This window comes from Gavialis gangeticus, unplaced genomic scaffold (assembly GCF_001723915.1).
Source record: "Gavialis gangeticus isolate Ggan-Ray unplaced genomic scaffold, GavGan_comp1, whole genome shotgun sequence".
Classification (NCBI taxonomy): Eukaryota; Metazoa; Chordata; order Crocodylia; family Gavialidae; genus Gavialis; species Gavialis gangeticus.
The window spans coordinates 61,516,930-61,533,261 of record NW_017729025.1 but is presented as its reverse complement, the minus strand read 5'-3'; the positions used below and the strand labels follow the sequence as shown (position 1 = coordinate 61,533,261).

At 43.4% G+C, this 16,332-nt stretch overlaps 1 protein-coding gene across 4 annotated transcripts in view; it reads right to left on the bottom strand.

Moving 5' to 3' along the window:
- The window catches only part of LOC109298670, a 32,296-nt gene that overhangs the window by 15,318 nt on the left and 646 nt on the right, over positions 1-16,332 (bottom strand). Inside the window, exons 1-2 of one of the 4 annotated variants that reach the window (XM_019518897.1) lie at positions 16,260-16,326; positions 1,891-2,012 (exon numbers count right to left, since the gene is read on the bottom strand). In XM_019518897.1, coding sequence (XP_019374442.1) covers positions 1,891-2,012; positions 16,260-16,272 — 135 coding nt within the window. In that variant the 5' untranslated portion in view covers positions 16,273-16,326. Of the gene's footprint in view, positions 1-1,890; positions 2,013-14,903; positions 15,268-16,259; positions 16,327-16,332 lie in introns of those variants that run through there. The other 3 variants (XM_019518896.1, XM_019518894.1, XM_019518895.1) reach the window with 3 other exon arrangements.

Sequence of the window (16,332 nt, the reverse complement as noted above, 5' to 3'; positions counted from 1 at the left end):
GCTAAGGTAGGGTCAGGCACTGCACAGCTGGGGCAGGGCGGGGCATGGGATGGAGCTGCAGCTTGTCTAGGGGATGTGGGAACAGCTTCTGCCGCTGCACACACCATGGGAAGGCATGGGGGGGGACACGTACCCCCAGATCTATGCACGAGGGAGGGCAGGCTGCTGCTGTGGGCTTAGACTGGGGCGGTGCCGGGGTCTTCCTGGTGGGGGCCGGGTCAGGCTGCATTTGGGGTGGGTGACAGTGCTGGGTGGTGAGGGGCTACAGCAAATTTTGGAGCAGCTGCAGCCCTCCCCAATCCTCCCTCCCAGTGCTGCCATGTGCCCTAAGTGCAGCCTAGCACAGCCCCTGGCTCTAGCCTGCCGCAGCAGCCTGCCCTCCTCCGTGTGCAGATCCGGGGGCAAACAACCCCCATGCCCTCCCAGGGTGTGCGCAGCAGCAAGAGCCGTCCCCTCCCTGCCACCTCCTCTGAACAAGCTGTGGCTCTGTCCCATGCCCCAACCCGCCCTGGCTGGGCAGGTCCAGCACCATTCATACAGCTGCATTCACCCAGCCCTACTCCCACTACATCCCTCACTGTGGGGGCCTTGATCTGCCCCTTCTGTCCCCCATCACCCCTTCCCCCACAACAGACTTACTAGCTGGACCTGGCTGCTCTCCATGCTGCTGGGCTGCGGCTGCGTGCATGCACAGGGCATTTATCAGTCATATTATCGGCCATATCTGACAAAAAAAGCCAATTGCCAATACTTTCAATTTTCCTCATATCGGTGCTGATCCAATATGGGACCGATGTATCAGTGCACCTCTAAACAATATTGATTTAAAGCCAACTGACTTAAACCACTACAATTCCTGCGTGCAAACCAAGATATTTGAATTTTCACTAGATAAGTAGCTGCACCACAGAAGCCGTCGAAGGAAAGTTGGAAGTTTATGCAGGTGAGCTGGGGACTATCATGCTTTTGGTTCCTTCATGCTGGCTTTGGCATGTAGGAGAAACCAAATGCTCTAGTACTAGTAGGTGATTTTTTTTACTTTTTCTTGCCATGCTTGGATGGGGAACACATGATGAAAAAAAAAGGAAGTGATGAGCTGAATTCCTCATTACTCACCTTGGAGGCACAGTAGGCCAAATTTGCTCCCCCCTTCAGCCTTAAACAGCTAAACAACAGCAACTTCATGCTTCATGTTTCAAAATTGGAGAATACTACTAATACACATATAATTATCAATAAGATGGTTATTATTAAGCAATGTTGCCTGTTTATTATCTCAAGGATGTGCATTTCTTCTTTCCTCTTCTCATTCTCATGATGTGTGGGGACATCCCATTTTTCCAGCTTAGAACTACCTGCAGCTCCTTCAAGAATAAGTTATCTTTCCTCCAGATTGGTTAGAAGGGCTGCTCAACCAGAAAAGATGTTCCTACCAACAAGAGCTGAGAAGCCTGCCTCTTTCAGACCCTGACAGCTCAGAAAACATGAAACAAGAAACCAACATGATATTTCTCACTGAGAAACCACCAGAACGTTGTTCCTGTCTTTTCCAATTTTATGGTTATTATTTAATGTCTACATCCTAATAAAACCTAGAGACTTTGATTATCATTTTGATAGGCACCTCCCTACATAGCTAAATCATTCCCATTGCATTTGGTACTCACCACACATAATGAAAGCTGAGCCACTGCCCCAAATAACTTATAATTTAAACATTAAACTTAGTCACAAAGAAGTGAAGTGACTTTCTCCAGGACCACACAGAAGAGCTGGGAAGAGAAGCTAGGTCTCCAAATTCCCAGTCCCATGACTTAAACCATGCTGCTACCACTTTTGCTATTAAAATCTCCAAATGAGTGGCAGGAAGAGGCCAAAAAACTGGCTTACCCTCTGAATAGCGAGATGTTCCGAATTAAGCATTCCTTCAATGGGCAAGCATTTTCGAAGATCTTCAGCAATACTTCTGAGCATAACATCATTATTACTCAGCAAGAAGTCATCAAAGTCATCTATAAAACAAAACAAATAAATAAATAAACACACCATTCATGGGTACATCTTGTGGGCTTTTCAGCAACCAGTATAATACAATTGTGATATGTAAATAGTACCAGATGCACAGGGTTTTATTTGAAGTGCATTGTCAAGCCTTTGTTACCTTTTCCAGCCAATGACAGATTTAGAGCCTAACAACTTTGCCCTTTAAAGTAAGTGTAGAGCTTTTTTTAAATCCTAAATTATTTTCATATTTATAAACGTATAACTTACACATGATGGTCTTTGCCCCCACTAAAATGATATTGTTTCAGTCTAAGATATTAAAACATCAAAGATGCTTTTGAAGTGCTGGAAAAATGACAAAACTCATAGCTCCCTGCAGGCACATAATTTTTAGAAGTTTCTCTTTATATATACACACATCAACTTCCAAATAAAATATGCAGAAATACTACTAGCAAAACTCATAGACAATACACAGGGCAATAGGTCCAATTACCAGCTATCTTACCATTTTGACTCGCATCCAAGAAAAAGAAAAAAATTATGGGAATAAAGCCTCATTTTGGATTTGATACTGGCCTAGCGTGGGCAGTGGCTCAACTATGGATTTGGCCCTGGGGCTCTGAAGCCCGAGCTGAGCTGCTGCTGCTGTCTGCCTGCCCGAGGCCAAAATGACTCATTTAGCATGGGAGGGGGCACATGGCTAGGGGGAGCAAGGGGGTGGGGAGAACCCACCACCTCTCCCACCCTTTACTGTGTCCTCACCCACTTACCTTCTGCTCTGGTTCTGGTCCCTCCAGCCCCTTACCTTCTGCTCTGGCCTCTAAGTCCCTGCTGCTGCTTTCCCTACCGCAGCAGGGCATGGGGAATTAATTTAAAATTACTTTCAATAATTAGATTCTTCTATACATATAAAATTATACCAAATTTACAATTTTCCATGCAGAGGATCTAATTATTTGGAGGGGGTCATCCTAAATTCAGAGTAATCTTGGGTTTAGGTAAACAAGGTAAATAACTTCTGCACCAATATTTGCTCCCATCCGCTTCATTTTAGATCCTTTCCCAAAGCTATTTTCCTTCTAACCAAGGACAACTTGACAAAAAAGCTCCTTAATGCTCCATCTATATTGGGCCCTGAGTTAGTTTTTAACACAGGTCTACACAATATTGATATAAAAAAACAAGGCTCAGCCCCATCCATTAAGGTGTTGCCTACGTTTGGATTATTTTCATCTCAGTAAAAACTTTTTTCTCAAATGCCTTGTCTAGTTAGAATGAAAGCTCTTTGGACAAAGGCTGGTTTCTACAATGTATACATACTGCACCTAACACAAAATGAGATCCTATTCTTGGTTAGAGCTTCTGCAGTATTATTATAAGTAAGCATTTTTCACTGCTCCTGGCACTGATGGGAGCCTCAGCAGCAACTAAGGTTCAAAACAAGTCTACTAGACACAGTGGTTAACTGTCAAGGACTTGCCTATAGTAGGACACCAGATATTTTTTACTACTGGTAGGCTGTACCAGCACCAGCAGTAACGAGCAATTTTATAGCCCAAAGGCCAGTTAAATCACATTTTTTGCCTTGTAGTGACTTTGACTCATTCAGTAAATGCGATTTAAGTAAATATGCTAGTATTCAATACTGCAAGACATTCTCTCCCTACAGAAAATTGTGAACACTGTTTGCACACTTCCCAAGACTGAGACCATGAGTCCAATCCTGAATCTCTTACATGATGCTGTAGAATTTGGCTGTGTATACACTTTCAAATAACCTTGGAGAATTCTCCCAGATTTGTTTTCCTGGTAGAAAAATTTACCCAGAGACCCCTGAACATACATTTGAATGCTGAACCCCTGAAGAGCAGTGAGCTTGTAGTGCTGACTCTGTGCAGCCAAGTGGCCTCCGTGCCAGGGGTGGGCAAAATGCAACCCACGGGCTGAATGCAGCCTGCCAGGCCATTCTATCTGGCCCACAGGGCCCCTAAAAAATTTTGAAAATTTAATATTTATCTGGCCTTGGCTGCCTATCATGTGGCCCTTGATGGCTTGCCAAAACTCAGTGAGAAGCCCTCCACCTGAAATAATTGCCCACCCCTGCTCTATGCACATATCTCAATGTGCTGTGCAGGCTCTCTCAGTCTGACTGGAAGCAGATGGCAGCAGTGCATAGGGCAGCCTGCATCTCCCTGCAGCACAATGTGGCAATTGTGAAGAGGTCATGTTCTGCTCCCTGCTTGGCTGGAGCGGTAGAGTCCAGCCTAAGTGACACATTGTTTCCTGGGTGGGGAAAAGGAGCAGGAGAGAAGAGAAACTCTCCTGAGAGTGATTTAACCCTGGTTCTTTAGAGGTTATATTTCTTCCAAGATGGTCATTTTAACTCTAGAGAAAAATCCTGAATATCTGTATACTTGTAGTTTCCACTAGGAGAGCAGCAACTCTCCCAAGATAAACTGAATGTCTGTACTCGACCTATTCCTTCTAGGCCTTTAAACCAGGTAGACTCCATTAAGATTTATTTTGGTTACTGCTAGTTACCAGTTGTATCACAGTTGCTTTGCTCAAAAGACCCAACTGCAATAGGATGCTCCATTGTATTAGGTATTACTGAAACAAAGGAAACCATGGTCATTGTCCCAAAGAACTTGCAATATCATATATCACTTTGTATATCACGTTATGATGTTTTGGATCAGGTCTTAGGAAAGAAGGCAATTAAGCAAATTAAGTGATATAATTTACACAAGTTATGTGCTCAACTTGGCAGCTCCAGATAAATAGCAATTTACTTCTATGTCTCCCACTTTCCTCCAATCCATGCAACAATCTGCAGATGGCTTACAGGGACTGCAAAAGCAGTGGATCTTGAGGAGGAATTTCAAAAGAAAGGCAGTGACTTTACCAGTCAGTGCAGGAAGCAGATGTTCCACACATACAGGACAGCATGGAAGAGAGCAACAGTGGACTAATGGGTCTTCAAGGCAGGTCTCATTAGTGAAATAAGACAGGGCAAGGGAAACTTGATAAAAGACAAGAACAGATAAGAAAGGACAGACAGACAGACTTGTAAAAGGCCTTAAACATGTAGAGAAGAAATCTGAACTTGATGAGATGAATGATAGTAAACAGAATTAGGGGAAAAAACGGTCACTGGGTCAGAACAATGGGCAAGAAAGATGATATTAGCAGCTGCATTTGTATGGACTGGTGATTGTGGACAGTAAGCGCCAACATCTGGCAGTGCTTTTGAACAATACAGTTACTATACTGAAGAGCTCACCCAGCTGTTATCCTGATTGGTATCAAATTCACATACAAATTTAAACAAAATGCAGAAAGTGTCACTAGATTACCCACACTAGTAAGGTAAATCTTCAATATGACCACATTTAACCCTTTTCATAGATTTCATAGTCAAACAAAACAAAACAAAATCAATTTTTTTTTGTAAGTATTATTTTTTAAATAAAACCACTTCATCAGCATCAGAAAACTGACAGATCTTAAGTTTCACTTTCTGTATGTCAGGGGAAATGCTAGATAAAATGGCTACTATAGTCCCTGGTTGGCTGGGAAAGATCTGAAAACCTCAAAAAGTTATGTCCCTGAAATAACTGCAAGCCTTGTTGCTAGGAAAGCCACAGACTCCATACTTGTGATTTACTAACTAAAGGGAATTTTCACTGATCCAGATTCTATAAAATCCTTGTAGTGGGAATATGGCCCAGTAAACAGGACACTGACCTGGTTTAAGATATGGATTATGTAAAAGATATGAATTATGTATACAGTTCCACCACTGAACAGCTACATGACTTTGGCCAAGTCTTTTAACTAATCTGCATTAGTTTTCCCTCACCACTTGTCTTATCTAATTACACACAATAAATTCTTAAAGGCAGAGATTGTGTCTTATGAATTTGTGTATTATCCCTCAAAATAAGGTTTGCATCTTGGCTGGAATCTCTAGAACAGGGGTCATCGTTGTTTTTGGGCAGAGTGCAAAAAAACACTTGCAAACTTGACTCGCAAGATGTTGGCATGCCAGGGGTGGATGACAGGGGAGCCACAAGGGGCCCAATCCTTGTTGTGGCAGTGCAGCCCTGGCCCCTTCCCTGCCGTCTACCCTCAGGTGCATGTGCCAAGCAAAATGCCCGTGTGTGCCATGCTCTGGCGGTTACTTCAACACAAATGATAACAAACACAATAAAGTTAGTGACCTAAGATCACTTTCTGCAGGTATTGTGTGCACAATGGACCACTTAAAAACAAACAAACAAACAAAACAAAACCTATACTTGAAAACCATCCTTGGCTTAATTAACCCCAAAAAACAAACCTAATGAAACCTGGGTACTGAAAAGTGGACAACTAATTAAAATTACTTTTCTCCAAGTAGTGGTACATATTCCGTTTCACATATGAACATACCAGGGCACAAACAACAAAGTTGATTGAATCTATAACCTTTGTTTGAAGTTACAGACTAGCAACCTATTAAGTTTCACTTGTGTAATGGCTTTTATTTGTTCACTTAATCTGTGACTAAAACTCAGAATTTGAAAGATTATTTAATTCATAATCATGGAACAGAAAAACCTAACACAATAAATCATATCAGACTGCCTTAGCTAGGTATTTATAGTAGTAGGCAACTGTCTGTCTCATGAGAGTAGAATTACACTGTGTGAAACATCAGCTCTCTGAATACAATCCTTGCTTGAAAGATAAAGCAGCAAAAAACTGGGCAGTATATATGGAGACATCAACCAGCCCACACACCAGTGTCCCCCCAAGTATGTTATCATCTGTTTTCTACTCCAAAACCAGTTCCACTGGATCTGCTCACTGTACATTTGTAATTTAATTAATACTTAGAAACACCTTACTGCTGCTCAGCAAAAAAGTTTTGGACATTACCTTATATATAAGGACATAATAATTTAATAATTCCTACCATCTCCTCCAGTCCCAGACAGGTACACTCTTTTGTATATTATCATAAGATTTTCTGGTACTGTTTCCAATAGCTGTCAATCATACTTAATTTGATCTTTAACTCCTCTGGTGTAGTGTTTATATTTACTTGTTGCTGATTAATCTGATAGAAGTTTGATGGTTCAATTTTGAACTACTTAAGTCATATATTTGTTGTATAATCGTTTAAATTTATGCAACTCATATGACAGTTTTCACTGATGACTAACTGACTATATCTAGGTCATGTTCTTATGACATCAATGTCTCTCCTCATCAGACTAATTCTCCCAATGGAACAATGTAAAGGAAATTAATGCCACTTCTCAAAACTAGTGATGCATCAGATCCTAACAGATAACACCTCTGCTCAACTGATCAAGTATTTAAAATAGTGGAAAAGACTCCTAATGTATCACCACCTTAATGCAGATCTAATCCCTTGTCAGTGTGGCTTCTGCTCAGATGCTCTACTCTCACTTCTACTTAGACAATATACTGCTCGGATACACTGTTTATCAAATTAAGCACCATATTTATTTCTAGATACAAATTCTTCTTGTTCTGTAAAACAGTATTTCTTATGATATATCTTCTTATGATATACTTGTGAATGCCAGAGCTACACTACAGTGGAAATGGAAACCTTTTAAATAATAGCAACATGTTGAGTAGAGAGGATGAAAGAAAAAAAGGCAATTTGAACTGATGTGGGTGAGAGGAAGAGAAGGTAATATCCTGTGAAGGAGGCTTTCTTTTCTTTTACAAAAGCCATGCTATCTTTCCCTTGTGGAGCTCATCACCTGGGAAAGGAAGTCTTTGGACTCTACCATACATAACTGAAAAGCTGGCCTAATTGTGCACCAATCATAAGAAAAGTTTCTCCTCTAGAAATGTGATTCTGTATGCTGTTCTGAGGCAGTCTCATTTATGGCCCATTTAACTTAACACTACTGAACATCCTTCCCTTGCTGCCTATCAGATCTAACCTGAGGACACCGAGAGCCCTCAGCTCCAAAGTCAGAAGACTAGATCCAACCTCAAATTTTTATCTAATTACTTAGCTCCTAGTCCAAGTCAATGCACAAGGAAAAATTAAACTCAAGAGTTAAGTGGGCCTCACTTATCCTAGACACCATGAACAACTGGTGCTTCCCAAGACTGGGGGGGGACAGGGAGCACACAATTTGTGGGCACTAGTGGCAGGGTGGCAAGCAGCAACCACCTGCAGAAGCTGGCGGTGGGGGGGAGGGGGTGATTGCCAGCAGTGAGCAGCAGCAAGCAGTGATCAGTAACTGCCCACTGAAGCTGCCACTGGCGGCCCACAGAAACCAGCAGCAGCACTGGCGGCAGCTAATCTTGGGGGGGGGGCACGGGACCCCCACCTCCCCCCTACAAGTTGCCTATGCTTGACAGCCAGCATTGTAATGGTCTAAGTTCAATAACTGGTTTGTTGAACATCAGCTCCCCTAGCCGCCCAGCACTGCCTCACCTCCTGGGATTGGGGCAGGCAACAAATACAGCCGGAGCAGCAGAGAGTGGTAGCCAGGCAGGAAGTGGGGAAGAGGGATTGCACCACGGCAAACAATTTAACCCCTGTGGACTACCAGTTAGACAGTCCTGTTCTTCGGGTATTTAGACCAGTTCGCCATTTTAGAGACACCTTGGGATAAACCCAAGATTTTAATGAAACGTAGAGGAAGATAAATGTTTCTGAAATTGCTGCTCATTTTCTTACTGTTATGCTATTAACATTTTTGTAGTGCTACATTACCCGGTATTAAAACACAAAGAACAAAATAAACAGAAAATCATTTTAAAACTATTTGGCAGGAAAAACATATAAGGATATGGGGACTTTTTATAGACTTATTCATGAATGACTGAGCAGCAAGAATCTAAAAGTAGATTTAAATTATTTGTTGAGAAAGCTCTAAATACAGTAAAAATAGTTTTAGTTGTCAGTGAGGAGGGTGGCTTGGTGACCCCAGCCACAGGTTTGAAATGACCCCATGAAGTCAGAGGGTCAGTCCCAAGCAGTGCCTACATAGACCAAAATACCACAAACCTTACTGAATGAGGGATTTCTTTCTCTCTTTTAAGATGTGACCTCAAACCTGAGGTCCCACATAAATATTCTTGCATTTTTCTCATAAAGCATTATAATATGCTATGGTACATTTTAAATATTAGGAGAGAGAGCTGATACAATGTCCCCAAGCCAATAGTTATAGCAAACACCCTAATAAATATTCTGGGAATGTAAATCCAGGCATATATTCAGATCTACTGTTAATTCTCTTATGCAGTCTGCCTCACACTTTTAGAACTCCAGCTCCTGCCCTGCTTCTGGCAGTGGCGGGGCTTTCACATTACACTACTGTAGTCTTAAAGGGGTGCTTAATTACACCACCAACAGTAATTCATTAAGCGCTTATATGCCAGTTCTGTGCTGTGTACAATGAGAGTTGCTTTAGGCTGACAAAGTTGTAGGTGGTAATAACTTGAGCCCCTTATGGACCAGAACATTTTTCCCTTGAAGGCAACCTTGGCATACTATAAATAACCTCTTCCTCCTCAAACTCCCTCATCTTCATTGGCACATACACAACAACCCCAGCCAGTTCTGGACATTACACATTTCTTTCAGTACCAAGAATTACACCTATTAAAAGTTCTATAAGAGTTTGGATCAGGTGGAAGATAAACATTCACGCAATGAAAGCTGGGCCCCAACTGAATGGAATCTTTACAAGAGATTCCCAGAATGGCTTGACCTAATAACCCCTGGATTTTACCCAAGCATTATAGGCAACATTTGAGCATTATCCCAGTAGGATATTAATCATCGCATTTTAAAAATCAGTTAAATTAAGACACCGTAAGTTCCTGTTGTTCATTCTGACTCGTATTGTTTAATTGTCTTCAAGAGCTAAAACTAATTCAAAAGAAAAATGGGAGCGTAAGTCACTGTGAAATGACGTACATATCGCTGCAGTGTGTGGGAAGATCTGGCTGCTTGCAAAAGAGTGAAAGCAGTGTTGCTAAGCAGCTGCCTGAAAACAGTCACATCTACTTCTACAATGTGAAAAGAATCGGAACTTCTGAAAATTGCAAGACCTGACGAAAATATGACTGGTTATTTTATGCTCTGTATCAGTAGATGAAAAAACCCCAGTGTCTTGCCCCCACTTACTGTACCACAACTACTCGAGATTACTTAGAAAAGCTGTTAAATCAAGGACCTGTTCAATGTTGTCTGTTTTAGCTTTGTGTTGTTTATCAACAGTCTTTATTTTAGGTAAGTTAATAATTTTTTGCTATGACAAAAGTACCTTAAGAGAACTTTAAACTGATGTGCCCAGTAACATTTCATACAGTTCATCATTTTAAAAGAATGAGTAAATATCAATAAACCATTTTAAGTAAAAGAAAAAAGCAAGCAACGCAACATATTACTGAAGGGGATCTACTTGCTCAGGACTTTACTCTGTGATCTAGGAAAGCTGTACATGCACTCAGCCCTAGGGTAATCTTGTACTGCACTGTGGTTATGCTGAAATGATGCCCAGCCCAGTAAACCCCTTCCAGACCTAATGTTTCTCTTCATTTGGAATTGTTGTAGTGCAGCATCTTGATGGAAATAAGAAGAAGGTGATCATAGGACTACAGAAAAAAAAAAGAAAATAACTTGCACTTCAGACTATGCCATTTTGCTTCCATTTATTTTACTCCCCCTTGTTTGAAATGCCATCTCTTCCCATGCTTACTTTCAGATCAGCTTTCCCCTTTAATTTTAGGTTTTTGCTAAACATTGCTTCTCTCATACCTCCTCTGCATTCCCAGGAATTCTGGGCTCTAAACTTCACTTTAAAACTGTGAAGATCAGACAACCTTTCATTCCTTAATACTGTTTTCTCTCCACATGGGGCAACCTCAATTCTCTACTTGAATTCAGTTCTAAAGGTGGACTTCAATTCCAAATTTTGGGTTTTGTCCAGTCTGAGTCTTAATGACTACAGCAATGCTTGATACTGCTTGATACTACTGATAAAGGTTTTCCCAAAGAAACTGCAGAAAGAGAATTTAGCAAATGTAAAGGTGATATAAGGAAACAAACTACTGTGGGTAATAACTGAGAATTCTTGAATGGGAATGGAAGGATTCTTGACTCAGCTTATTATATATACCCCATCACTTTGCTCTCCAACTAGTTACTTTAATTACTTGATCTTAGATTACCAGAGCACCCACTTTTTTCTGGCATTTGATCTTCTATACATGAACCCAAGTTGGTAAGTAAACTGCAATTACAAAACTGTTGCTATGTTAATTTGGGCTGACTCCTCAAATATAACGACTTCAGAATTTCAGCACCAGAGTAGATTTTGTTTATATGCAGTATTAAGGCAGCACAGGACTATACCACTTATGGTGCGGTTTAAAAGAGAGGCCTGAACTATTTGGTAGTTTCTTACTAAGTATTTAGAGTAAGTATGTAGTGATTTGAGCTGGTAGCAAAAATATTCACTTTTAACAGGAGTAAAAAAAACTCAGGGAATCATCCAAGAAATTATCGACTAGTAAACCTTGAATTTTTTAAATTGGTTAAAACAATTATTAATTATATTAATTAGCCAGCCTGGCTTCTGTAAATCACATGTCACTAATTGAGTTCTCTGAAGATGTCCATGAAGTAGTGAATAAAGGAGAACATTCTGACAGTTCAATACCTTTCAAAGGGTCTCTAACACAGTCCATCGCCAAAAAGCTATTAAAGAAAATAAGTAATCTTAGAAGATGGGACTGGGTCACTATGTCCAGCTCTCTACATTAGTGTGATCTCTGGGGGCCTTCTGGGTAGCATGGCCTGCCACGACTTTGATGTTAAGCTGTCAACAGAGGGGGTTCAGTGGAGATCTTCTTGGGAGGGCTTCCCAACAATGGCAGAACTCATGATTATTCGGCGCAATGTTCCATGGGGCTCCAACTCCCCTACACCCCGTCCACTTGCCAACCAGATAGGTGATGGTACGATGGTGGTTTCAACCCCGCAGGCTTGCTCACCACCTGCTTCAGGTGGGGGGGGGCATCCGCATCCGAGTGGACTCAGTTGGCTCTTGTCCTTCCGACCTTGATGCCTCAACCTCCTCTCTCTAGCTCTTTGATTTTTTTTCCCTTTTCTTTTGTTTTCTTTAGAAGAAATATTCTCCTGGGGCAGACAAGGATGCAGAGCCGCCTCCTTTTCCCCAGCCTTCTACAGGGGGCTCAAACGCTGCCCCTTCCCTACCTCCTACAGGGAACGTCAACACTCCCCCTGGGCTGTCTTCTGCAGGGAGCTGTAGTGTTTCCCCTGCTCTACCTCCTACAGAGGGCCAAAGTGTTTCCCCTGCTCTGCCTCTGGCAGGGGGCTCAAAGATTTCCCCTGCTCTGCTCGCCGGTGCTGCTCCGGCTGTACCACTCCTCTTCCCCACAGGAGCCTCAGCACGTCTGATGTGCTGCCCACCTTCTCTCTCTTCATCTGGCTCCCCCCTTCCACAGGGTCTGTCGGGGCTTTTAAACTTCCGCGCGGCAGCCAGTACAGCCGGTGCGATTGGGTCCAGCTGTTCCCCGTGCAGGGAACAGCTGATTAAACAGCCGGCATAATGCTGGCTCACGTGACTGCGGTCCCAGTTCCTGTGCTGCCGGTCCAGCAGGAGGTAGGTTTTCCTTGTGGGGAGTCTGTTGCAGGGTTTTGGGACCCGCAGAGCTCGCCTCCGCTCCTTTGAAAACCTGTGGGGGCATCGCCGCTGCCACAATTAGCAAGCAACCATTTACACAAAGAAGCCCCAAAATTACCACTTTGAATCCTCATGCGGATGCAACAGCAAAACATAAACACCATCCTGTAAAATGATCATATCCCCTTCTCAATCTCCATTTTGCCAAACTAAACAAGCCAAGCTCCACACACAGTATTCTTAATAAACTCTTCTTAATGTCTTGTGCAATAAATAGTATTAGCACCTTCTTGGATCTACTGCATGCATCATGACTGATCCACCTTTTTCACAGGTGCATGACTGGGGCAGCTCATAGTCATCTTATGATCAACCAATATACCACGTCATACTCCTCCTCATGTGTCTCCAGACTGTACACCCTCATCTTATAGTTGAAATCTAAGGGGTAAAGGCAAAATACCATCATGAATCAGGCACTGGACAAAATAAAGGAAACAGTAAAAATGTGCTCAATTTTTATCAGTGAGAAAGGTTAAACAGCCAGGTGCTTCCAGATTCTGTGCTAGGGCCAATGTTATTATTTGTTAACAAGCCAGAGTCCCTCTGGTTCTCACCTACAGTTCCCAGCCTCATCACCTTAGACATACCATTAATGACCTTCAGTCCCTCCTGGGAAAGGATAAGCATCTCTAACTAGTCATGGGGGACAAACTGGTCCTGATTTACAGGCTGTCCCCCAACCTCAAACAGCATCTCTCAAGCAACAGGCTAACTGACAGCCTCACTATGGTACCAGGCTTTGAAACAGACCCAAGTGCCTTCTGTGTCCCAACATCAATACAGACTGCTTCATCATTGGATCAAATAACATGGATTACAGCATCCAAGGTTCATTTACTTGCAATTCTACCAATGTCATATACACCATCATGTGCTTACAGTGGCCCTCCACCATCTACATTGGACAGACTGGGTGATCCCTACATGACAGAATGAATTAATATGGATATGACATCATTTGCAGAAAGACACACAGGCCTGTAGCAGGACACTTTAACCTCCCTGGACTTCCATTACTGACTTGAGGGTGGTTGTTTTTACACAGCAAACTTGTAAATACCAATTTGAACAGGAGGAAACTGCAAAACAAGTAGTCATCCACAGACTGGATTAAGTATGGTTTAAATGGGGACTACAGATTCTTATCCCATTACCTGGATTAGTTTTTACTATTCCTGTGTTGCTATGGGTTTAAAGTTTGTTTGTTTGCCTCTCCCAGCACTGCTCCCCCAGGATCTAATGAAGTGAACTTCATCTCATGCAAGCTTGTGCTATATATTGTATTTCACACACACACACACACACACACACACTCACTCACTCACTCTCTTACTTTGGCTAGTGTGGAAAGTACAAATCTACCCTGCTTTCTACTTCATTTCAGACTAACACAGCTAAATCTTTTTGTTGTACAGTACAGCCAGCAGGGGGAGCAAGATGACTAGACAGAGATCACTTCTGTCTCCCAGAAGTTTTCCAGCAACTGCTTCTTCCCAAAGCCATATATAGCTATAACTTGAGCTATTTTTAGACCTACTGACAGACTGTAGTCCATCGGTATGAAGAGTCTTAGAACAAAAGCTACTTAGAAATTTGCCTGTATTATTTGTGGCATGAGCTTAAGATCCAGGGGGTCCTGTTTAGGAGCGCATGGATAAAGCTGTTCTTGGCCAGTACTGAGAGCTGATGATTAACCAACCAACCATATTGGCCAATCTGATAATCAATATTTAGCAATAGTGCAAGGCAATTTAAACTACTGACATAAACCTTTTTTTTGTTTTGTTTTGCATTTATAATAAACACACACACATGCATCCTGCCTGCTCCAGCTCTCAATGAGGAAGGCAGTGACCACCTTATTCCCATGCAAGTTTCCCCCTTGCCCACAGCTCCTATCAACAGCCAGGCATGGCAGACCCTTGCATGGAGAGCAGCACTAAGGGCTTTTGGAGCCCCAAAGCATGCCACTGCCTCAGTGCTAGCAGGCCCTGTGCAGACAAGCTTCCAGTTGCAGGGGAGAAGCCACTTTTGCAAAGGTGCCAGGTGCCCAGCATAGCGGAATGTCCCTCACGTGGCACTTTACCCCACCCTCACACAGCCCAATGTCTCCACGGCAGCCCCAGCACTCACACCTCTGCTGCATGTACAGCATTGCCATGGCAGCAGCAGGAGTCAGTAACGACCCCTTTGTTGCTGAGTGCAATGACCTGTGATCATTCCCTAGTGCCTCCTCCCCCTCTCGCTGCTTGCTGGGACCTAAAGTCGGCTGTGCTTGCCAGGATACTCTGGGAACGCAGCTGTAATTATCAGCTAAAACGACCAAAAAAAGCCGATAGCCAATAACATCATTTCCCCTTCTATCAGTTGCAATCCGACAGCCAACCAACATATTGGTGCACCCCTAGTCCTGTTGCCAGTTAATGTTGAGTAAAGCACTATTAAGCTGGGGCCAATGATTAAGTAGACATACTACATGTGTCACTATGGCAACATGATTTAGTACTTCCTTTTGGAAGTACTAAATTTTGGTGCAGTAACAGTCCATATATATGGCACAGTTATTTTTAGCAGCTACTTCACTGTAGTGGCCCACTGTACCAGGGTAGCACATCACTATGGTGAAGTAGATGCTAGTCACGTGTAGATGTGCGTGGATGCTACGTCACTGTAGCGCTTTGCTACAGAGAGGCAGCATCATGTGTAGACGTGCCCACTGATAACAGGAAACTATAGATGCAGATCCAGAGGCAGATTTTTGTGGGTGGTATCTTTTATTGGACCAACTGCAGTTGGGACAGATGTACCCACATATCTAAAAGCATTTTGGTCGCTTTATTCACCCCAGCGTGATGTGCCCATGGCTTCAGTGCATCACCCAGATTCATTCACGTTTTTAAGTTTTTAATGTCAAACCTAACAGCAGGCACAAGGATTCACGTGCTCAGGACAGCTGAAGGGTGGGAAACTTGGCTGCGGCAGGGTGATGCTGTCAGCCTCATTCACACAAACCAGGAAATCGACAAAAAGCTATGGACAGCAACTTAGAAAGGCCTCAGGTGGGAAAAGCAATGTTGGTAAGGGCAAAGTTAGACACCACGCTTGGCCCCATGAAGGGCACGCAAGAGCCCCCACGTTAAAGCCCTGTAAGGGTGTGAAGCACCTCCCACGCCTCGCAAAGCTGCACCCCTTTCAGGGGAGGGTGATCTCTGGGCCACCTCCAGGCAACTTCATGGTTCCATGGACATTAAAACAAGGTATTTGCGGCCCCCCAGCATCCCAGGATGCACTGCTCCCAGCCCCCACACCGATCCCGGTTCCCAGTCACGCCCCTGTCGTGCCGAGTCCGGGCGCTGCCAGCGATTACGGCATTAACCCTTGCCATGCCCGGGCTCGCACAGCATCTAACGGTAACACAGGCTCAGCGCGGTCCCAGGGCAGCGGGGAAGCGCCCGGCCCGTGCCCCGCGCGGCGGCTGCCGGCGCTTACTGCTCGTCCGCATCCAGTGCAGCAGGCGAGGCAAGTCAGCCGCGCGCGTGGCCCGCAGCACCGCCAGCACCGC